General features: G+C 34.1%; 3 protein-coding genes across 3 annotated transcripts; all 3 read right to left on the reverse strand.

Annotated features, from left to right (window-relative positions):
- Positions 1-5,458: 5,458 nt before the first annotated feature.
- LOC110454683 lies at positions 5,459-10,796 on the reverse strand. Its single transcript, XM_021504334.1, has 5 exons — positions 10,370-10,796; positions 9,426-9,465; positions 8,899-9,030; positions 8,380-8,407; positions 5,459-7,805 (listed from the first exon to the last, which is right to left on the reverse strand). The coding sequence occupies exons 1-5, from the start codon at positions 10,386-10,388 to the stop codon at positions 7,311-7,313; spliced, it is 714 nt and encodes a 237-aa protein (XP_021360009.1). The 5' UTR covers positions 10,389-10,796; the 3' UTR covers positions 5,459-7,310.
- A 1,216-nt stretch (positions 10,797-12,012) lies between these two features.
- Positions 12,013-16,620, reverse strand: LOC110454691 (endochitinase A-like). Its single transcript, XM_021504346.1, has 4 exons — positions 16,526-16,620; positions 15,330-15,902; positions 14,128-14,206; positions 12,013-13,535 (listed from the first exon to the last, which is right to left on the reverse strand). Exons 2-4 carry the CDS (start codon positions 15,866-15,868, stop codon positions 13,290-13,292), a joined length of 864 nt encoding a protein of 287 aa, XP_021360021.1. The 5' UTR covers positions 15,869-15,902; positions 16,526-16,620; the 3' UTR covers positions 12,013-13,289.
- A 1,933-nt stretch (positions 16,621-18,553) lies between these two features.
- LOC110454702 (endochitinase A-like) lies at positions 18,554-22,814 on the reverse strand. The gene is made up of 4 exons (XM_021504358.1): positions 22,716-22,814; positions 20,802-21,378; positions 19,712-19,793; positions 18,554-19,399 (listed from the first exon to the last, which is right to left on the reverse strand). The coding sequence occupies exons 2-4, from the start codon at positions 21,341-21,343 to the stop codon at positions 19,172-19,174; spliced, it is 852 nt and encodes a 283-aa protein (XP_021360033.1). The 5' UTR covers positions 21,344-21,378; positions 22,716-22,814; the 3' UTR covers positions 18,554-19,171.
- Between the last annotated feature and the right edge of the window lie 2,525 nt (positions 22,815-25,339).

Here is a 25,339-nt window from a genome sequence, read left to right on the forward strand (position 1 = left end):
ACAACTTGACAGTATAATGTCTTCAGTTTAAGGGGTTGTTTTTAACAAAGACTGATGAATTTCGTTATTTTCTTTCCATTTATTAAACCAGAATCTTCTTAAAACGAAATTTACACTTACATGCGGACTCATAGTATATCTAATAGTTCTGCTTGGTTACCAAATAAAGAGGGGAGAAATATTTTGTGCAAGTATCGCTGGAAATCAGTTAGGATGAAAGAATACCATTTTCTATGCACTTGCTTGCTGAATCCAATGTTGCATGTACCCTTAAAAGTGAAGCTTTTTGAAAGAAGTTAGGACAGTATTTGATGTTTGTAAGGTAAACACATTCAATAGCTGCTATTTCGATGGACTATTGACAATATACTTCAGGCATCAAAACCAAAAAGTATGTTTCAAATTCGTCTGTTTACACAGCAAAGAGAATATTTCAACAAACACTTATGTTTTCTCTCCTATATTGCATGTAACACAATGAGTCAGATTTGTTCAGCTCCAGGACAGTTGAAGTATGTTTGCAAAAAAAAAACAAAAAAAACCCAGATATAAATCATACCAGATTTACCAATTCAGGTAATAGAGCAGGATGCGTTTTTTGTAAAGAAAATCTGTAAATGACGTATACACATATAAAGGCAATGAATAATTTTAATTTATGACAGACGTACAGCAGAAATGTGGTCAGAACGGTCTTCATTTTAGAGGAAACAACATGGATGTGACGACACTGCTTCTATTATGGTGTGGAATACAGTTACTCAGTTTGTCCATTTGCCATTTAGGTAGGTAAAATATACATGTATTTTACGAAACATTATATAGTTCTAGTATACATAGCACAAACCGTACAAAACTTCGAATGATGACTTGCTACAATATTCAATATTTACATTTCTCTCAAAATTTTGGGACAAAATATCAAACTCATAAATCAGTTGGCATTAGAATTGCTTTCTTTTTGACGGCCTTTGCTTTTTTGGTGTTAACAATCTTTTTGAACATAAATATTTCCTCCCGTTAACATAATTGTAGGTACTGTTCCTCTGTGTGAAGTGTCTGTCGACGTTGGCGGTACAAAAATATGCTACTGGTTAAAAAGCACACGACAAGATGCTACATCTAGTGAAGCCAAATGCAAGCTAGATAATGGTGCACTGGCGTACATTCCGAACGAGAATGCTCTCTTGGTGGCCTCGGATTTTCTAAAACAACAGCTTGGGGAGTATGTATTTTATTATCTCATATTCTTGTTTAGTATCACAATATAAATAGGGGATAACCCTTAAGTATTTGAAGATTTGCGGATAAATACATCTTGATTATTCTGTCGTAAAGAGTTTTGCTATCGACGCGTTGCGGAGCCAGTAAAACTGATTTTGACGGTTATATAATCACAGTATACAGACTCAAACATCAAAATACAATAGGATTATCCCAATACTCATTCATATCAGTTGTAAATAATAACCATCGAACGAAGCAATGACTTTCAGATAGTTTTGTGCCTTTTCTCAAGAACTCAGTCATGGATTGGTGACGTCAGTAATATTCAAAATGAGGCGGAATTACACTAATTCTTTTAATAATCAAACGCTTACACGTACGGTCGCATTACATGTTACGTCACTCTTATTCGGGTTCGCTTCTTACATAATATGTTTACGTCAGACCTATCATGTATGATAAATGATAGATTTTTGGCTGATTTGTCATTATTTTCCTAATCAATTAATATTAATGGAACACATCTAATTATAATGCATGCATGGCAACAATTGAATTACCGCTCTATCTGTTAAGAGATATAATGTATTCGAATAAGGAAAATATTTAGAAGGTTTGAGAGAGGATGAGCTATAAAGACCATTAAGATTGGTATTCACTTCACTGTTCTTCGTAGTTCAAGATATACAATGTTAATAAAGTTCATATCATTTTATGTAGGGCATTTTCTTTGTTGCCAAAGTGTAAGATAGAGCTGTCCAGGGTAAGAAAGGGGTGTAGGAAATTTCTATCGTACACCCCATTTCACATGACGTGACGTCACAATGGTTCAACAATGACGTGACGTCATCAATTTAGAACTCTCCGGTGCCACAATGCGGAAAAGGCGACGTGATGAAAATACAACCTGTTATTATATATTTACCGTACGTTAGAGACATGTGATTATTTTTTCTGCGCAAACACTATTTGCAAATATGGGGTATGCTTAATATGGCTGGCTAATTCGTTTTCGTCTAAAAAGCTTTAGGGAAAAATTGATATTTTCAAAATAGTGGCCAGTCCATACGCATTTTCATGGTTTCTGAGCTTATTCTGGTGATTGGAATGAGAGAAAAATACTCTTTCATGCCCAAGGGTGTAGGATTGGGAAATTACACCCTCGGGATTATCAAATTTGACAAAAAACCTCGGTACAGCCTCGGGTTTTACCAAATTTGAAAATCCCTCTGGTGGAACTTCCCTATCGTACACCCGTGGGCATGAAGGAGTCTTATAATATTGTATAGTTTATAATCTATTAAACACATTTGTATGACGTATTTCAATATTCATAAGAACGTACATGTATGAAGATTGATAAGAGGAGTCTGTGTTGTCTTTAACATATTAAATTTGTTGTTTTTCAGAGACAAAAACTCTTTAATAGATCTCTAAGTGAAACGAAAAGATCCGAAAGCAAATTATCATCTTTTACTTGAATAACAATGCATACATGTATGTTTATACTGCATATTATAAAATATGTAATTCCAATTGCTCATTCCTTTAAGTTGGATGTTTGCATATGTCGGATACACGATAACTTCACAAGGAGATATCACAATACAGGGAACAGGTAGCGTACAATCCTGGGTAGAATGGGATACTGAACACCAGCAGCCAAATAACAATGAAGAATGCATGGCGATATTCACTGACACAGGAAAATTCCATAATAGTCTTTGCTCAGTGGAGTTGCACGCACTGTGTTCGACACCCTATATACCAGGTACATACATAGAATAAAATATCAAATGCATAGTTGATGCATTCCATTTACTTTTTAAAAATTCCTTACACAGCGTAGCATTTTAATATTCAAAGATGGAGATTCAAGTCAAACATTTTTATTGTTTTTGAACGTTGATAAATAATAGTATCTGAATTTTTAACTATTAGTTACTTGAATAAAGATAGATTGACTAAGGATTTTTTATTTACATCAGAGCAGATATATATAATATTAATCTTGCTTTGTAGTGTTTTCATTAACATTTTGTGAATTTGGAATGGATTCAATTGTTTTAAAAGACTGAAAAAGAGCATTAAGACCAGAATTTCATTTAAGATTGCCTGCTTTATATGGACAAAAATATCACCTTTCAAACCATGATGATAAAACTCACACAGGACACTACAGGATAATTAATTGACTTGTTATGCGTCACTCGGTACAAGTAACGGTGGCTGACCAGCCCATATTCCATCTTTGCGTATTGCAGAGTTATCTTCTCTTGGGAGCAGGTATTGATTGTTACGTCATTGTTCTGTATGAGAAAATTACGTCGTTTTCTCAAACATTGATGACGTTTCTCTCACAAACAAGTGACGTACCTATCAATACCTGCTCCCAAGAGAAGATAACTCTGCAATACGCAAAGACGGAATACATTCCAGGAATGTAGCTTTATTCTTCATCCGACAAAAGATACAATTTTTTTCGTGCGTGCTTGAATTTTTTGTATTTCTTTCGAAAATATAGACTAAAAAATTGTAGAATGAGTAATGTAAACAATGAAGTGCAGTATTCGTTCGATTTAACATATGACCGAAGAAAATAAAATTTGAATGAAATACAAAACTCATCCGAAGATACATATTAAAATATAACCATTTGGCTTTTTAATCTCACATTATCGTTTCTATTGAGTTTCAGCAACTTTATAAATCGATGTTTTTTTGGTGAATAACATATTTTCTGGTGTTTTAAAATAACAGAAACCACAACAAGTGTTCCTACAACAGAAATCACTACAGATGTCTCAGCTGATGCCATCAATTTGCGGACAACAGACATCACCGGAGACACCACTACATGTCCTTGTGATTGTGATGTCAGCCGTACTGAAGTTATATACCCTATCGTCAACATCACTAAGGAACTCCAGGCCAAACTGGACAACCTAAAAAAGGAAACCGAAGTAAATGAAGAGACGTTATCCTCGACGATAAGAGCGAGGACAAGTGCCAGTGATCCTCGTCCCTCCTCGGCTTACGTTGGGTATCTAGGAGTAACGTTTCTGACCGTGATACTCGGCGGAATTCTCCTGATGGACCTGCCGAGATTGATCATGACGTTAAAACCTTATTTCTGTAGCAACAGTTGATATTATCGCAGTTTCATACTTTTTTTTATGTGACAGGTGATAATTCACTTTCGTTTTATTCTATAATAAATACTTAATTCTGTTGAGAAATTATGAATATTTGTTTGCACTGAAATTAAAACAAAATGGTAGTTGAAATGTTTCAACATTTTATGCAAGTAAAGTTGCTGTGATGGTGTCTCATTTACTTAGATTGAAGCAAAAATAATTTTTTTAATAGATGTGTCGCAAAAAAACTTAAAGTTGACAAATGGTGAAACGAGTTACAAATTATCAATTTCACAATTGACCAAATGAACACATCAGATACTATTGCAAGAGAGTTAAAAGAGAACATGTTTATTAAAATTCTAAAACCGGGCTTGAACGCGGGAAATTTCGAGCACCTCTTATAAATTTTAAATTTACAAATACCGTATGTTTAATATGTTCGGATGAACTAAGTATTGTGCTTTGAAATTCATTTTTACTATCAGATGTTTTTTCACTTTTACTATTGAACAATGTTTTCATTTGAGCATTTGTAATATGCTCCGTTTCTTTTTCCATATATTTCATTGACGCATTTAATGCAAGTACATTCATGTAATCTTTTTAAAACGTCGCAATTTCTAGACATCCGCATTATGTGTACTTTGTTTATGATGTCATTATTTTTGACGTCTTAAGTATGTGTACTCCATTTATGACGTCACAAAAAAAAACAATCGCCTGAAGAGTCCCAAGATGGGCGAAAGCGCTAGCTGATTATGCTAGTCTTCGTGTTTTGCTTTGTTTATATTTTTACCGTCACATGGACATTTAAAACTACTTATCGCAAAGAATGATAGGTATGAATGTATGTTTATGTAAATACAGAAAAATATAAATAGTCAGCTGAGATATGAATACACGTACACAGAGATTAAGTATTAGTATACAGATATTTTAACAGAGCGGGTCCAGTGTTTGGTTAGAGGCACACCAAAGTCACTGTCACTACACACAGTGTCATTCTAACCGATTACATCAGATATGACACACCAAAGACACTGTCACTACACAGTGTCATTCTAACCGATTACATCAGATATGACACACCAAAGTCACTGTCACTACACACAGTGTCATTCTAACCGATTACATCAGATCTGTATAATAAAATAGTAAATACAAATGAGATGATTTGCAGTATAGTTTAATTCCCAGATGTTTAAATATATTCCAGGGCACAAGAGATAATATGTTTATGAGATTCAATGCTAATCCTCATATCTCCCATGGTATTAGTATCGTATATGATATTATCAATTTCGTTAGATAATAAATAAAATAAACTTGCCTATTGAGGCCTACTTAGGCGATTGGTGAACTTGTTAGATGATCCTTCTATTAATCTGAGTTCAGATGACTGGTGGTATTCCAGTTGACACAATATAATATTCAATATCCAGGAGCTACCATATTTAAAAATATTTGTAGAGGCAAATGGTTGTAATATGCATGTGCTTTGCTTAAATAATATCCTGATATAACTGTCTCAGTGAAATGAGTTGTGGAAAAACCGGCATCAGTTGTAATATATACACTGATGTGTATAAAATAACTGTTATACTATGGTATATATAACTCCAAAACATTACGGATACTCGTACGGCCGAATATACCGATATTTTACTCGCGCTCGCAATCGTGAAATATATATTGTATTTTACAGGAAACCATTAGACATTTATCCTATTTACACTGAGTAAAATAAATACCCCTGTTACATGTACATGTATCTCAACTGAACGTGCTTGACTGAACATTACTGATGGAAGTTTCTATATACGTAGATTGCTATCTGAAATAAACATTCAGCTGGTTACAATTGTAACTGGTATTTCATGCTCGTATTACGGTCTTCAATGTTTATAAATACTTCAAAGTTATGTTAATTTGTAACACGCAGTAAGTGCAATTTCAAGGTATGTTTGTGAAATGTGTAAGTTATTCCCTGGGGTTTTTTTTTCAGGAAGTTTGCCAAAACGTAGGAAATAAAAAATAACCATTCACATAAGTGGTAATGGAGGATGGCTGTGTGATTACATAAATTATACGGTTAGGTATGTCAAACATATTTTTTTTCAAATCAACAAATTGTATTGACAGGTGTAATAGTAAAATGGATTGAATAATAGAAAAACCTATATAAATTATTTCCATGAGTGGCTCTAAACTCTATCTAACATATTAACAATGTTGTTTCAATATTGATATAGTAATTTAAGGGTACTTTGAAATGAAAAATTATATACAGAGAGTAATACTATTTTAAAGGATCAGGGGTGATAACTCCAACATGATAAACACCGTTGGGATGAACTCACTGGATATCACGCAATCAACGTACAACCATACATCTAACACACGTACAGTTATATGGTAAATAAGTATGAAATTGAATAATGTGACAGAAGTGTAATAGTACATATTATTATGTTTATTTTATTGGTTATAGTATACACATTAATCATTCTTTTTCATAAGCAAGGAAAAACAAGTCTTATTTCTACTTTCTATTGCAATCTGCACTCCATCACTTAAAATAGAATACATAACTGATTGTTTTTCGGCTCTTCATGGTGACGTTAACCTTAAGAAGGGCATCATGGTCACCTCATCACCAAACGTTACTTTATTTTCCTTCCTACGTAAAAACAATTGAATTTACATTTCATAGTCGTTCATGTTGTTGTCTGTTGGTTTTGAGAGCTTTTTTGTGCTTGAAAGTTGACAGGTAAAATGAGGTGTACTATAGAAATTTCCTACACCCTCTTAAAACAACTATTTTCTTTCTTTATTCTTCTTTAGTCCTAGATGTATAACCCCCTATGTATCACAAGTGCGTTTTCAATCTCTCCTCAGGGGCTACCCGTGTCATTTTTTCTAATATTTTCAGGCATCCTGTTATTAAAAGTAAGACGGAAGTACTTCACCTTTGACCATGTGATCGTAGTCATTCTCAGAACTGTTCACACCTATGTTGTTAGGTTTGTGAGACAACCTATCATAGTCATCGTTGTTCTCTCCCAGTGTACCCTCCTCCATTGAACTCTCTTGTAGACTGTTGACCACTCTGGCGTGAGCGTAGTCGTCAGTGTTTTCATCCTCTGCCATGTTGTGTAATGTGTTGTATGTATCATCACCAGTATCATCACCAGGGGTATGGTCGTTCCTCTCCGTATCTACCTGTCTGTCAATGAAGATGGCGTTGTCGTATTCGCAGCGCCTTCCTGAACTACCTTCGTCGATACGATTGTAAATGTTGTCAGTGTTATCATTTTCCTGACATGAAGAATACTCCACTTCAGAGTGGTTCCCAATGCACTTACCAGAATTAAATTCATCCATATCGGAATATTTGTTTTCCAAACTTCCACTGAGATTTTGGATTTGTACAGGTGGCTGGAAATGTAATAAAGATTCATTTGTAAGGTGTATTTGAGTGCACATTCGGATAGTAATCTTGTTTATTTTTTATTTATTATTTAAGACATGATTTGTTTGTAGGAATGAGAGTATGTTACTTATTGTTTATATTATGGTTTACGGATATGCATTTAGAAGCAGTTACACATTGTCTTATTATCCTTGGTCCTTTCAGGGTAAATGTTTCTTTATTCGTGTGATATGAAGGTTGATTATACTTATTAGTGTGTTTTGTTGTTTCTCTGTCACTAGCGAAGTTCTCAATATGAGGACGTGACATTACTTGGACTTGACCTGAGGTTCGAATTATGGTTTCATTGACACTTCGGTAATCTCTTGTTGTTTTTCATAGGTTACCCGAATGTCATCATTACTGTTTTGTTTTTACTCTTAATAAATGATAAAGGAAAAAAACCAGCTACGCTCTAACCATATTTCAAAAAGCGTGTACAACTGTTTACTGTCATATATCTTTATTATTATAGTTTCGATATCTGCACTTACAAAGGAACATCCCATTTCACATAACTTTAACATTCCCAACACTCACCTCCAAGTTCGTCTTTGGTTTCTGTGTTCTGTGTAAATAGACAATGAAGATTTATAATTTTTCATTTATTGTATACAGTAATATTCAAGGTTTTCATCAATACAATGTCGAACCCAATTAATCGAGCCATTTTCTTATCCAGTTACGATACTGACCAGTCAATGTTTAAAGGATCTATTGGTCATTTTTTTCCGAATTCGTCTAGGTTTTCTTAGCTTTTTATAATGCAAATCAATTGTAGTGGCAGAATAATTTATATTAACTGGGAACAAATATGAATGGAATTTCGAAGCGGCATTGTGAACTATTCTTTATGCAGACTTCAGTGTAATACGTGCATTTAATTCGATCTTTTTTACATGTTGATATATCAAGATCAACAATTTTAGATATTACTCTAAACTTATTAACAAGTGTTTGAATAATAGTTTGTCAGCTTAAATATAGAGATAAATAAAATAGCACGTCGGATGGTTGACTTGTGAATAAATATTGGCGTTCATTAAATATCCATTGTACCTCATACGTCGATAAATGATAATTCCGAGGACGACAGCTAACAACAGAATACCAATGACCGCTACAACACCAAGGGCGATAACTGTTGCATTGACACCATTCGGCTGAGGTGTAGTTTGTTGTTCATTAGAACTAGAAAGAGAAAGGAAAACGTATTTTCATTTTCAATTCTAACCTTTAAATAGCAATGGATGGTGAAAACAACAGACTCCGATGTGTATTTTATTGAATAAGAATGAATGAGATCATCATTCTTATCTCGAATTGTGATGAATGCACCCGAGACTTACTTATGAATATAGTTCTATTGCTGTATTTAGAGATAATTCGTTCTTTATCAATTACATTTACATTTTAATTGACGGTGATCCTTATAAAAAGTTATTGTGACAATGTTACACAGTTAAGACGTTTAACTTACCATGCACTATCGATAGGTATATTTTATAGACAGAACAGTATTAAATTATAATCCTGTATATACATGGGACATATTTTTTAAACGATATGCAAGATGTTAGTGATACCTTGGTTTGGTAGACGTTCTTGGACACCGTTTGCGCGAATCTGTAATAATATAATATATGTATTAGTTCCGTTCCAGGTTTATTAGTTAATGTGTAATTGTCATGAAACATTTCCACTGTCGTTCTGATAAACGACATGATATCTGAATATTAAAGGTGGCGTAAGCCTAATGTAGAATCCAGTTCAGTACATTGTGGTATTTAGGTATGCATATATTTCTATTTAATGCATATTTTTTTAATTTGTTAATTCAGTAATATTTCACAAAATATAATTTAGATTGATTAATTTCCATGGAACATCATCGAACTAATACCATTACAACATTTCATGAACTTAACCAAATTTTAATTTGACCCGTATAAGTCCAGTTAATATATATGACTTCTGTAAAGTAAAACAAATTAAATCTTTCAAAACCAGTGAAAGATCTCTTCCACTGATAGCAAAAATAAATGATTTTGACGTTTTTCCTAACTCATTTCCATTAAGTCATCACAATGGCAAAAACAGCTTTCCAAAATTAATACCATTTATAGGGTTACATTAATGTGCTATTTAGTACTACTTAAGAGGGAATTTTCCCAAAATGCCACGTATAATGTCTTTCATTTCTGAACTTGGACTACGTGTGTCAATCAAACGCAGTATTGCATAACACATACTATATAACGGAGAAATGTAGTTACTAGTAAACTGGTTATGCTGATTTTTAAGCGTATCACATCGGTCTACTGGGATTTGAAGGTCATTTATAGTTTCTAAAAAGTCCAATACACATTTTATCAAGTGCATTAAAAAGGGAAAATCGTTCGTAGATAAAACAATTGGGCTGGAAGATTTATATCCACCCCCACCCAACCCCCCATACCCAAACTTGTATACAGTCTGGGTGTTTGCCCTACATAAATCACAAAATTTTCCGAACACAATATCTACTCACGGTCTCTGCAGTCGAACATCCTTCAGGTATATCCTCGTGAAGAGATTAAACAAACCGTCCTGGAATGAGCTAGTTAGTGGATATTAAATCACATAAACGTCCGAGTACCTATATCTCATATGATGTCGAAGGGGTATATGGTTATGATACGGAAGTATCCTCGTTGGCTAGTGGTGTGTATTCAGTCGAGGTCACGAGTGCCGATCCAGTTTAAGTTCAGGGAGTAAACTTAGAATGTTATCGTTTCATTAGTTCTCACTGTAAGCTGTCTTCTGTTTTTAAATGCTTCTACTTAGCAATTAGATGTATGCCTTGTACAACTGCAATATCTTCTGATCAAATACACTTGGAATGTCAAGAGAACAAACAGAAAGACTGTCAGACCAAACACGAACAACACGTATTAGCAATAGCATCAAACTTTCAAATCGTGACAAAACGTGTATAAATAGATCGGGAAGTGTCTGTGTAAATGTGTGCTAGGCTTTATGCATTTTTTCACGGTCTATGAGTCAATATCATGTTTATGAAATCAAAAACTACATATGTTTGATCTAAATTTTTATTTTGTTAAACAGGTCGTGTTGATTCGGTCAGACACGATCATTCAAGGTATAAACCATTGTACAATTGCTTGTTAACATTTTACAGTCTGATCTTTTTACAATGAAATATAATTCTCGTATGTTATCATTGATCTGTATTTATAAACAAACTTACATCACTACAAATTACACTTTAAATGAATTTGTATAACGTCAAACATCAATGCAATACAACATACAGAGTCCCCCATGATAATCCCCTACGTCACAAACTTATACACAGGTAAATTAACCTTACAAAGTACTAAAATAGTCAACCGGTATGCTATATAACACACAACTACCGCTGTAAGGTGAAATATAAACCCAGTCTTTTCCGTGATTACAGTTTCTTCAGGTGATTATGCAATCGGTTTTATTTGTTATGTCACATCAACATCACGACTATATCTACACACGGGGTTTACTTCCGAAGATGTTTTAAATATAAACTGCCTTTTCCCGTACCATAGCTTATTTAGCTTCATATCTTCATATGACAATATTGGCTACCACATTCCAAAACTTCTACTTCTATTTCTAAATGGTACTGACCATCTTCAACAATTTGAAGATAAAATGTCAGACGAGGAGTGAAACATGGAAAGAGATTGCTTTTGAAAGATACGAGATGGTCTAATTTGCGTTTGAAAGGTGACGGTAGAGGGCTGATTTGAATAGTTCCGTTGTGGGGCTCGAAATAATGTCAGGTGGAAGTTTATTCCACTCGGGTATAGTTCGAGGGAAGAATGATGCCTTTCTGGTCTGGGTTTTTGAGTGGGGAATTTGATACGAAAACTGGTGGTTTGTTCGGGATTTTCTAACTGTAGGGATTAATCTGTCTGATTTTACAATAGCGACTCTCTGGTTTACAATGTTATGAAGCATGGTCAGACGAGCATCTCTACGTCTATCTGCTAGAGGGCGCAGCTTTAGGTGGTCCAACATTTCTGGCACACTGGAGGTACGATGGTTGTACCAGTGCTTATTGAGCACATTGCGCGCTGCCCTTCGCTGGACCATTTCCAACTTGTCAATATTTGTTTAACTGTAAGACAATTTAATTTCATCATTTTTAACTTTATTTCACTCGACAGCGTTCTACCTATCTCCCCTGCTTATGATATAGCTCAGCTGATTCTATGCATAGTTTCCTGTTAAAACTATTCAAATTGTATGTACATATAACATTGCCTTATACGATATGTTGTATTGAACATTAACATAATCAGATTGAATATGACATATGCTAGTTAAACCTAATTTCAGAGGAAATCTATACCAATTCATTGTCCTTTTCATATTTAGATTAAGCTGTACCTATTTGTACTGATGAATAACATCACAGCAATTTAAATTATGCTATCGATATACCTGTGATTTTGTGCATTATGTTACATTCGATACATCGTCACCATAATAGCCGGTATGTACCTTTGCTGTTTAACGTATTTCATGATTCAAACATGAATTAACAATAAATAAAACTTGAAGTTTAAAGATCTATTCATGTTAACGGGAAATATTACCTTTTTTGTATAGCTAGCATAAGACGATTTCCTTAAGGAATTATCAACAGGAAGTTAAGATATTTGAAGAAATAAAGAAAGACATCAAGCCACTCTTATACGAACAAAGTTAACTAGTATCCGATTCCCGCACATATGCCACTTAGCATAATGCTTTATACGTCTGTATATACACATTTGAAAGACAGCATGTGAAAATTATTTATATATCTAGATTACATTGCATAATATAGGTGTGTGGGAACCTATGTATTTCTATTACGTTTTAAGTGGCACAATATAAATGTATATGCAACGCGTTTGTATGTTATCCAGGGAAAATATTGGCACCTGAGATGCTAAATGAGTATCAGGTTACGGACAACGATACCACAAGACACACAATAAGCACGATGTCAGTAAAATACAAACTTCAAATGAATTGTGTGAGAGACGAATCTCAAAAGCGCCATAATGAATTGTTACGTCAATCTTTGAGGAATATATCGTAGCACGTGCGTTTATAACAGAGTGGCGTGTATCTGTATTTGATGTCTGAGCGATTAACCAAAAATATATTATATTTTATTTTGCAATGTGACGACTTACATTATGTTTGACCAGTGTACGTAGATATCATCGTTCAAGGGAAACATTGTGTGACTTATCTTTTATTAGACGGATATACAGATTCCCTCAACAAAGGAAATAGCAAAGCCTATTTTCCATCAGAGACAAATGACTATGTCAAAAACCAAGTCTTTTACATGAATGTTGTTAGCATCCATTTGAGGGCCATTTTTGTACTAAAGAAATCGGCTGAATATTTCAAACAACTCCTGAGTTATTGACACCATGGTTATGATGTTTTTGACGGACAGTGCTTGCATCAAATATGACTTCATCGAAATTAACTCTTGGTGATGTTTCCAAGTCATCACTCTCACCCGAACTAAGGTGAATCAGGTCAATACGTTCAACTTCATTTCCTTCCGTGTCGCTGATATCGTCATCTAAGGGGACGTCCGAAAACATGGGGTCACCATTAGCTGTTAATGTAGCTGGTTGAACCCTCTGCAAACATAAAATTTACATGTTTAGAACAAAAAAATAACACAAATGTGTTCGTAATATGACCTGTGAAAGATGATTGAGAGAGAAACAGTTCCTATGAGCGGATTATAATCAATCAACACAAAATATAAGATATTCTGTCATTACATGTCTGTATATTATGACGGACACTAGAATCATGAGTGATTTGAGCCAGTTGATAACTCTATCGACAATATAACAAACTCTATCAACAGATAATAACAGTAAGATAACAGCAGACAATATATAGTGGTCAATCAATAATATATAATGATGATTTGGTATTCAATAGCCTGCTCCGAATATCAGTATTGCCTTGAGAGGTAGCGACTGCTGATAAACAAACCTACAACACATGGTTCAAAAAGATGCATGTTAATGAAGAAAGGATTTATATATTTTTTTTCTAATTCCACCTGATTTTTATTAATCAAATGCTAATGAAATGAAATATTATTGTCAAAATCATTGAAAGGTTATGTTTCTCCTATTAAACTACTGAGTGTATTTACGATAAATAATATCATTGTTTATCCTTCTAGATCTACAACTGAAAGTATATGTTATGTACCTGTGTGTCGATAATTTCGAACGGATGAACGTCAAAACTGATGCCACTATCAGGATGCAAATGCTGTCTCTCCTCCGAACTGTTAACAAAGACACAAGTGCATTAAAAAAAATTCTCAATCAATCAATAAATCGATCAATCAATCATAAGTACGAAATTATATTCATATAACTAGATATCATAATTAAACCGCATAAAATCCTACATATTTATTACATGATAATCAGAGTTGATCATGGACATGGAAATCAGTGAGATAAATTTCACAATAATGAAATTGTATAAGTATCATATAAATATAAATCAACTATAAGTAGGTTTTTCATAGAAGAATTGTATATGAGGTGTAATATCTAAAGCAGGACATATACATGTTTCTTAAAGTTTCGGGTAACATAATTCTGTAAACAAGTGTTTTGTCATATAGAAGACATATAAAAAGGGCGGTATAAATATAGAACAGAATAATTTCCCCCAAAAATCGAACCCTGCAATAAATTGTTTTATGAACTTGTCTTAAAATCTTAAATTTGACCAAAAAAATCACCTTTATTCCCTCAAGCCAATTTATCATGTATACAAAACAATTAATGCATTTTTTTATCTTAATTTGTCATACCAAAGTACGAGGATTACATATAGGTAAAATGTCAGTGAAACGTCATGTGAAAAGTAATAAAAGTGATGTTAACAAACATGTCGCGGAACAAAAGCGAGTGGAGAGGGAACTACTTAATCAGTCCTGTTTTATATATGGTAATAAATCACCAAATTCGTTAATGCTGCAACACAATCTAAGAGATATTATCAGGGAGTACATGTTGACATGTTAACATTACTGATGTTCGTTGGTAAAATACCCTCCAAACGAAAAAGGCCATTATTTTAATAAAAATAAAATAGAAAAATCATTTTTGAAGTTTGAAGAAAAACTATATATCAGCGAGTCAGTGATATGTAGAAACCGCCACGGTATAGTCGTTATGTTTACAGCTGAATTATATTTTTAATATAAGACATTTGATGGGGCACTGAGTGACCTTCATTATACTTTATACAATTGCGGTCATAAATTAGTTTCAATAACTATTGAATTTTAAGAATTGAGTTAGCATATACTTTAGTCTTTTCTCATTCAAGCCAGTTTATACATCCAAGGTACAATACTATTTAATAATGGTAATTTATTTAAGCTTACATACCTTCGCCTGCGGTTTCTATGCCGACGTATAACACTAATACTGACGAAGAGGAGGACTATTACACAACCCACAACCGAACACGGTATGTAGATTGACTTTCCACCAGCAGAGTCACCTGGCAGATGTGACGTCCCTTTGTGAGGCATTGGAGGATCTGGCAGTCGACTGTTGTTGGCAGTGGTTGTAACGCTCACACTAGTCGTTACTGTATGTGGTAAGGTCCCAGTGGTCAAAGTTGATATAGAACTTTTTGGTGTAGTCACAACTGTAGGTTTCTGAGAAGATGGGTTTGCCAAAGTTGGTATCTCTGTAGGTACTGTCGTCGTAGATGATCTACCTGGAGATGGTTTTGGTTCAGGTGTAATTGGTGTAGATATAGATGTCAAAGCCGTTGCTGTGCGATGTGATGTCGATAATGGCGCAAGCTGGGTAGTTGGTGTAGGTGTCGTCGTTTTCGAGTACTTTGGGTCGGTAGTACTACAGTTCGAGCTGCCTTCGTCATTGAAAGTACAGTCAAAGGAGAAGCACAAAACATCCATGTTGACTTAATAAATGATTTAACACGGTGTTACCCTGTTAATGACATACCAGTAATAAATATTTCAAAAATATTAACATTTCCAAAATAAACAGACACATTATTCTAGATATCACTGGTCTATAACTTGTCTAAATTTACAATTGTATACATATTCTCAAAAACAAAGTCTATAGGTATTCTCAACAACACAGTTTTATATGTAGTATCAACACCACAGTCTATAGTTATACTAAACAACACAGTTATATAAGTTTTCTCAACAACAAAGTCAGTAGGTATTCTCGACACTACAGTTTATTGATATTCTCAACAACACATTCGGTATGTATTCTAAACAACATAGTTATGTATGTATTCTAAATAAAAAGACATAGTCTATAGATAGTGTCAACAACACAGTCTATAGGTTTTCTAAACACACAGTAATAGAAGAATTCTCAACAACACGGTCTACATGTATTCTAAACATCACAGTCAATAGGTATTCTAAACAACACAGTATATAGGTATTCTAAGCATCACAGTTATATAAGTATTCTCAACAACTGATTTCTTTACGGATTATTAACAACATGTCTCTGTTATCATTAAAAACATGTTTCTATATTGATGTTAAAAAAACTAAGACCAAAACAATAGATGTAATTAACATTACCTTGTGGACTGACGTTGTTGGCTAGGGGTATAAAACTCCACTAAGGCGGCTACCAGGAAGTTGAGGACGAAACTCAATTGGAAGACTTCCAAGTACTATTAATAACATCCGATACACACTATTCAATACGGTCCAATTCTTCATGGGTTTTATAACTGTTTTAACAGCTTTAAAAGTAAGCTCGGTACACCTGTATAAATAGAGGTTCCCCAACGAGTGATGGTTGGTTATCATATTAATCTAACTCGGGTTAGTTAATCTTCAAATTGTATAAAGACACGAGGTTTACCGAGTGTCTTTAACAATTTGAAAATTAACTAACCAAACGAGAGTTAGATAAACGTGATAATAATCATCACGAATTTGGGGACCTGTTTCTCCTAAAATGTTCCTATTTTATATTAAAAACCACATGTTTCCCTTGTGTGTTCTATGAGGAGACAATTACCATGGAGCATGACGTCACAATAGAAAATTACGTAAAAAAGCATTGTTTCGTGACGTCACCAATCAAAGATTGATCAATGGAATCACGTCCAGGGTGTTACCCACTAATGCGAAACTAAAAATGTTTACCAACTACTAGCAGGTTTATTCAATGAGTCATGAGTGAGAAAACCTACAGTGGTTGTTGGAGAAATATATTCCTCAATAAATTCATTATAACGTCCATATGCACAGTTACGTAGTTTAGTATGGCATCAACTCTATGATTATACTGATACCTTAGGTGTGTGTTGTCAGTCTACTTGTTATATTGATATTACTATACCAGAAGTTACTGGTGTGACTTTCTAAAAAAGCTCATAGTACATTGTACCATAATGTAGTCACAATGTGATGAAGTCATAATAATGGATTAACCAAGAGAATCTCGTCTAATGTGTTTTCCACATTTTGGGTAATGTAATAGTTTCAACAAACAAATTAAGGTAACGTGTTCCACAGAATTAGAAGAAAGTGATGAATTGTACAGTTATTTTAGCAAAAATGTCAAAGTGAAAGTTTTAGGATTTCGGTCTTTCTACTAGCCGTTGCTGACACAGTATACGTTCGGCTGCATTTCCTTTTTAAGTCGAATTATTGCATTGAAGTAGATCAGAACGGCCTTCGTTAATTATTTTTTCAGCATTGTCTTAAACTCATTATAAAAACAACCGTAAGAAACGCACATGTGCTGTTTGTTTCTTAAATTATAGCTTACGGATTGAAATACAGAAAGGTTAAGTCTATAATGTTGTAACAATAATTAACATATTTGAATACTGATCATTTGTATAAAAGTAACTTTGACTGTGAAGGAGATGTGAATACTAAATGTATTGTCGCTCAATCATTATCATACAATGAAGACAATTGTCATGCTATTTAAACGGCAGACGTCATGTTTGATCTCGAAACTTTAACATACTTTCTAATCATGACATGTATGTCTATCTCGACATCATGTCTATGAAATATTTTATATGTACTTTGATTTTTTATTATTATCCTCATTTTGATCAAACATTACCTCACACTGTATAACACGAAATGTTCGTGGGTACTTTTCTTCGTAATTTGAAGCCATTTAGTTAGTTTCGTGGTACAAACGTTCGTGGATATATTACGTTTTCAAACAGTAGGCACGTACATCTTTCAAATTCGTTGTATTTGTTTTCGTGGTTCAATAGCAACCACGAAAACAACGAATGTTTATACACAACGAACATTTCACGTTATACAGTAGTGTAAATACGTAAATGATTTTAACAAATATCTGGTTAAAGTTCAGTGTTGTTTTTTATTTGATTGATTTTTTGTTATCTAATTCATTTTTTTCAACTTTTATTAGCATGCTATTTTTCCTGCATTTTTCTAGCTTTGGATATATATACTGTTTGTTTCAAATTTGATGTACGTCTTGTTTCTTATTGCATGTTTTGTTAAATATTTGCCCCCTGTACTTCTTTTCACATGTTCTGTCGTAAGAATAGCTCTTCGCAGCTAATGTTTCATGTAATAAATATACGACAACAAATACAGTTTTCTTGTTTATTGCATCTAGTATGACATTTAGAAAGTCAAAATATTTTGAATCATCTTAAAGAATATGACTTCATGTCTTGTGTCCTTGTTAAATTGTCTCTATGGATGATATTTGATATGGAGCGATATGCAACAATATGATATTGATGCGTTCACGTAAATTAACGAAAAGACATGCATTCAGTTATAATACTTTAATTAATAAATATTTCTTTGATAAAAAAACCTTACAAATGTAAAATTAGTTGCATCAATAACAGAACAGAAGCACTTGGTTAGTATTTGGAGTTAATAATGACGACCATAACGTAGTCTTCACCAACCTATTAAGTCAAATATTTTTAATAAAAGAAAATCAAAATACATAATGTACAAACTTCAATTCAATGGTGTGAGAACGTGTTCTAATTTGCAATGGGATAAACACATTATATCTAGCAAATGTACACAGGTTTCGTCCCAGACAAACGTAGCAAGATCCATAAAACGATTCCATCAAGTAGTTAGCATCGGCTATATTTCCCATCAGAAACAAACATCAAGCTCACGAGTCCTGATCTGATTATATTACCATCTCTTTGCGAGCCAACTTCTGTACTACATAATCGTCTGAGTATTTCAAACAAGCCCTGAGTTATTGCCACCATGTTTTCGTTGTTTTTGACGGACAGTGCTTGCATTAAATTTGACTTCATCGACATCAACTCTTGGTGATGTTTTCAAATCATCACTATCGTTCGAACCTTGCAGACCAAGACGTTCTGAGTCATTGTCTTCTGTGACACTGCTATCGTCGATTGAAAATCTTTGGTCATCGTGTCCTGTAATGGGTTGGACATATCTCGTCTACAAATATAAAAATTAAATGATAAAGAAGAACTAGTGGGTTTTTGTATGATAATTGTGGAAGGTAAAATTTATTGAGCAGGTTACCATCAATCAACAAATTATCAGATAACTTATCGAAAATAAGTCAAACGAACATAATATGTATGGTCATGATATATCATGGAAAATTAAATAAAAAGTGAGGGATAATCGGACGTTATACTAGTGTTGAATTATTTTCTATCCTATTAAACGAATGCGTGTATCTATAACGAATACAATTATATAAGAATTCCGTTTTCATGTCTACTGAAAGCACATGTTACGTACCTGTACGTTAAATTGGAATGAAGCATCTTCAAGAATAAGGTCCCTTTCAGCTTCAGAAAGTAATGGTTGTGTGTCCTCCGAACTGTTACAAAGAAACAAGAACGGGTTTTTTTATTTTGAAATAAATTCAATCAATCAAACAATCAAACAACCTAAAGAAGGTTATGATATGCATTTATCAGTTATAAAACACATGACATCATACATGAGTTGACAATACAAGCCGGTAATATGGTCTAATACAACCCGGTAATATGGTCAAATACAACCCGGAAACAGGGTCCAATACAAGCCGGTAACATGGTCCAATACAAGCCGGTAATATGGTCCAATACAACCCGGTTATATGGTCCAATACAACCCGGCAATATGGTCCAATACAAGCCGTAATATGAGCCAATACAAGCCAGTAATATGGTCCAATACAAGCCGGTAATATGGTCCAATACAAGCCAGTAATATGGTCCAATACAACCCGGTAATATGGTCCGATACAAGCCGGAAACATGGTCCAATACAGGCTGGTAACATGGTCCAATACAAGCCGGTAATATGGTCCAATACAACCCGGTAATATGGTCCAATACAAGCCAGTAATATGGTCCAATACAAGCCAGTAATATGGTCCAATACAAGCCTATCATAGTGTCCATTATAAGGAAGATTATAAATGTAGGACATCCCATATTCAGCTGCAGTATTCCATACCAAGTTCAGGGGGATCTGATCAAGGACGACAAGTTCTCATAACTTCCCCAACTTTTTCTTATGTTAATCGGTAAAATGGTTTATAAATAAATAGAAATACCATCTAAGATAAAAAAAAAAAATCATATAGATAATAAAAAACAAGTATTTTCAACTTTGAGTGTTCAATTCGTATATCAACCATGAGTCACCAGGGTTTAGTCGTTTGGTGACAGGGGAATGTTATTAATTTGCAAATCTGATTATAGTTCATACACATATTTCCGTTATTCATTTATGATTGATATTAATTCTGATGATATTTTTTTTTTATAAGTATGCTTATAAAGTCAAAGTACCATACTAGTTGGTACTAGTTATGTAGTTATGTAGGCTTACTTACCTTCGCCTGCGGTTTCTATGCCGACGTATAACACCAATACTGACGAAGAGGAAGACTACTACACAACCCACCACCAAACACGGTATGTAGATTGACTTTCCACCAGCAGAGTCACCTGGCAGATGTGACGTCCCTTTGTGAGGCAGTGGAGGATCTGGCAGTCGACTGTTGTTGGCAGTGGTTGTAATGATCACAGTAGTAGCCACTGTGGGTTTCGGAGAAGATGTGTGTGACGAAGGGGGTCTCCCTGTAGATAATGGCGTCGAAGATGGTTTACCAGGAGATGGTTTTGGTACTGATGTAATTACAACCGAAGGTTTCTGTGAAGTGACAACCGAAGGTTTCTGTGAAGTGACAACCGAAGGTTTCTGTGAAGTAACAACCGGGTGTGATGTTTGACGTGTTGGTAATGGAGTAGGCTGGGTAGTTGGTGTAGATGTCGTTGATTTCGTTGTTTTCAAATACTTTGGGTCGGTAGTACTACAGTTCGAACTTCCATCGACATTAAAGGTACAGTCAAAGGAGAAACACACAACATCCATGTCGACTTTATAAGGTGATTTAACACGACGTTATCCTGCAAATGGCATACCAGTAATGATTATTGGGATGTTTCAAAGATAATCACATTTACAAAATAAACAGACACATTGTGTCATAATCATAAGTTTTAGAAAACACGGTTTGATAAATAGGCTACGCACACGACACACTTCTAAAATTATACTCAACAATACAATTTTGTAAGTTTTATCGGCAAACACAATTCTGTAGGTAGAACTACCACAGTTCTATAAGTATTATCCCAACACAGTTATGCAAGTATTATCACAACACAGTTCTACAAGTATTATCAACAACACAGTTGTACAAGTATTATTACCCCTTTGAGAAAAATCTAGGAATCTGATTGGTTAAAAACTACAGTGTACCAAACCGCATTCGTAAATCTCAGGGGGTATACGAAAATATCAGGGGGTATACGGTCATGTCACGTGATTCTCAGCAGTAATACGGTGGAATCACGTGATTTTACAAGGGGTATACGGGTCACATGTCTTTGAATCTTGCGACCGGGCTTCGGGAGACAACTCGCATTCGTCGTCTGCTTCGTGTTAACAAAATGGCAAAACGTTTCGCTTCGCATACTGATGAGGAAATACTCGCCAAAAGGCCTAACTATGTGCCACATAACACACAAAAGTCGAACAGACGAGCGGCAAACATGCTAAAGACGTATTTAAAAGAAAAGAAACAGGAAGAACAGTTCGAGGAATTTGATAAAACGAAACTAAATGAGGTACTGTGCCTTTCTTTGTTTTTATTATAAAAGACTCAAAGGGGTAATAAATTCGTTACACGGATTTTTGGCAGGGTATACGGGATGGTATGACCCTACAGGATTTCGTATTTCCTTCGGCCTATCGGCCTCAGGAAATACGAAACCCTTTAGGGTCATACCATCCTGTATACCCTGCCAAAAATCCGTGTAACTAATATTATCACAACACAGTTTTACAAATATTATCACAACACAGTTTTACAAGCATTATTAATAACACAGTTCGACAAGTTTTATCAACAACACAGTTTAACACGTATTATCACAACACAGTTTTACGAGCATTATTAACAACACAGTTTGACAAGTTTTATAAACAACACAATTTTACAAGTAGTAGCAACAACACAGTTCAACACGTATTATCCTAACACAGTTCTACAAGTATTATCACAACACAGTTTGACAAGTTTTATTAACAACACAGTTTTACAAGTAGTATCAACAACACAGTTCATCATGTATTACCAACAACACAGTTATATAAGTTCTACATGAACAGAGTTCTATAAGTATTATCAACAATTACAGTGTAGGAACTATATATTTACAATAAATGATAATTACATTACCTTATTGAATCTCTTCCTTAGTTTGGTCATTACAACTTCACACCAAAGGCAAACAGGAAGTGTTATACGCAACAGAGGTGGAAGGAGGAAAACCCACCAAATGCTATTTATGACAACCAATACACACCATAGTATACGCTTGGTTTAATAGCTGTTTGAATTGGTTCAAATGTTTGTTCGGTACACCTTTATCTATAACCCACAATGAATGTACTTTTACATAGGACTGAAGCTACAATATGTGTTATAGGTTTGCCTTCTTTCACTTCTATCGCGTGAAAATCACACAAAAGTATATGCTTACTATATAGCCAAGTAAATTATATACTATCGTATATGATTTACTTGGCTACATTGCCAAAGTTTAGAAGCAAGATGTTCCTGCTGCTGACATTGTATGTCAGAAAGCAGTTGAAAGAGGTTCCTAGCTGAAAATGATCATATAAAACGGTATTAAAAGATGGTAAATAAATCATATAAAACGGTAAATAGTCATACCAAACTGTTAATAACCATACCAAACTATTATGGTTTGAGAAATAATTATACCAACGGAAAATGAACATACCAAAAGGTAAAATAAGTTTACCAAACGGTAAATAATAATTCCAAACGGCAAAAAATCATACCACATTTATAAATAAGCATTTCAAACTGTACAATAATAAACCAAACGGTAAATATACATACCAGTGGTAAATAATCATCTAAAACGGTAAAAATCATATGAAACTTTAAATAGTCATACCAAACGGCAAATAATCATACAAAACGGTTAATAAACATATAAAACAGTAAATATATAGAGCACATCAAATCTGTAAAGAAGTTTAAAGGGTGCATAGTGTTTATAAACTTAGAAAGTCAAACCTATTCATGAATATAGAAAATCAAAGTTGTAAATTAACAATACCAGTTCAGGCAATAAGAATTATGCAGACTACAGGCGGTTTATTGATAAACATGTAAAAAGCTGTAAATAACCGAGAGCAAAGCTGTAAATAAATATACAGCTGTTAATATATAGTCATCCAACCCGTAAAAAAACCTTGGAACTCAAATATGTGCATGTGTTAATGTAATCCCAGATGTAAAAAAATTAATTCAAGTTTGATTTTTTTTATAGAGAAATCAAGTTGAAAAAGAATATAAAGTGGCCAAGCTGTGAATAGATAAGGAATGCCAAGCTGTAAACAAGTTCACGCAGGCCAAGCTGTTATTAAATAAAGCTCAAGCTGTAAATAAATGTAGAGAGGGGTCAAGCTGTAAATAAATGTAGAGAGGTCAAGCTGTAAATAAAGGTAGAGATGGTAAGCTGTAAATAAATGTAAAGAGGTCAAGCTGTAAATATATATAGAGAGAAACACACTTATACATGTATTTAAAGTATATTTGTGTATGGATACAGAAGGACTAATTCATTTCGACCTTTAAATATGGAAGGTCCAAGTCTTAATAAAATACAGTCCTAGCTGGAGGATTCAGGCGGTAGAGACGTGTGGTTTCAGAGAGGCGTACATATTTCTAAGGCGAAATAAGAGTATCTAGTGAATAAATCGAAATGCTACACAAAGCCCCGAAAGCTACTCAAATGGGTAATGTTGCATTTATAAATGTATAAACCATGGCCGATGTTTTTGTACTTTATCGTTAGAAATTATTTTGTGGTATTTTCCTTCAAATTATTTCAAACGTGATTAGATAAGCCTAGTTGCTATGTTTACCTAATTATTGCTGTGCAATATCAATATGATATGCTTGGTTGATTCTCCCTTTACATCGAGCCCTCATCTATAGCGAGCTCACGTTATGTTAAAGCTTTGTTACCTTACTTATTTCTTTCCTCTAATTATGTTTATAAAGTTTGTTTTCATTAATTAACATCTATATGTATATTTATAGAGCTATAGTCTTGTTTTCAGTAAAGGTTGACATTACGTGCGTGTATTTCAATGTTTTCTTTAATGGTAACATCACATTTGGTTTGTAGGTAACCTAAATAGGCTTATGGAAACACGAGACTGATCGATGTCCCACTCCTCCCCGTTGCGTTGTAACATTGTATGTTTGAGCACAATTCTTTTGTATCGGTCGTGTGGAACCTCACAAAAGTGTAGTAACTGAAGGATAACTTCAGTTACAATGTACCATTGCTCCTGTCGTGATAACAGATGAAAACATGGAGAACTAAAACAACATCCACCGAAAACCAAGGTAAGATAAAATGAGATGATGTATCAAACATCCTTTCATTTGTAATTATCCCCAATACGATAAAGGTCTTACATAGACACATTGCACCGGTTGCTATTTCGACTTTACGATGCATTTTCAATAAAGTTAATGAGCCTGACGTTGTCTAAAAAATAAAACAAAACATGATGTATTTAGAATACATAATACAATACCAACATGGCCGCACATACCTCGATAAATAGTTTAAATCTTGGTTTAATGAAGGGCGTGTTGCTGTGTTTTTGCCGTAACAATTGTTTTTTATCAGGAAAAATTCGATTTTTGAGATAAATTATTAAGCCGGGTTCTCTGTTAAGAATCTTTCAAAATATTCAACAGATCGTTAAAGAATGCCAAATGCATGTGTTGCAAGTCCGATGAGTTAATGT

This window comes from Mizuhopecten yessoensis, unplaced genomic scaffold (assembly GCF_002113885.1).
Source record: "Mizuhopecten yessoensis strain PY_sf001 unplaced genomic scaffold, ASM211388v2 scaffold917, whole genome shotgun sequence".
Lineage (NCBI taxonomy): Eukaryota > Metazoa > Mollusca > Bivalvia > Pectinida > Pectinidae > Mizuhopecten > Mizuhopecten yessoensis.

Bases quoted from the DNA above. Each gene is read 5' to 3' on its own strand.
- LOC110454683 (XM_021504334.1), bottom strand. The intron at 9,031-9,425 runs GTATCACTAACA...TTCTCTTTCTAG, and splicing joins AGAACGTCTACCAAACCAAG to TTCTAATGAACAACAAACTA. The intron at 7,806-8,379 runs GTGAGTGTTGGG...TTACATTTCCAG, and splicing joins AACCAAAGACGAACTTGGAG to CCACCTGTACAAATCCAAAA.
- LOC110454691 (XM_021504346.1), bottom strand. From the start codon at position 15,868: ATGGATGTTTTGTGCTTCTCCTTTGACTGTACTTTCAATGACGAAGGC. The intron at 14,207-15,329 runs GTATGTAAGCTT...CTTTGTTAACAG, and splicing joins CATAGAAACCGCAGGCGAAG to TTCGGAGGAGAGACAGCATT. The intron at 13,536-14,127 runs GTACATAACATA...TTATGTTTGCAG, and splicing joins TCGAAATTATCGACACACAG to AGGGTTCAACCAGCTACATT.
- LOC110454702 (XM_021504358.1), bottom strand. From the start codon at position 21,343: ATGGATGTTGTGTGTTTCTCCTTTGACTGTACCTTTAATGTCGATGGA. The intron at 19,794-20,801 runs GTAAGTAAGCCT...TCTTTGTAACAG, and splicing joins CATAGAAACCGCAGGCGAAG to TTCGGAGGACACACAACCAT. The intron at 19,400-19,711 runs GTACGTAACATG...TTATATTTGTAG, and splicing joins CATTCCAATTTAACGTACAG to ACGAGATATGTCCAACCCAT.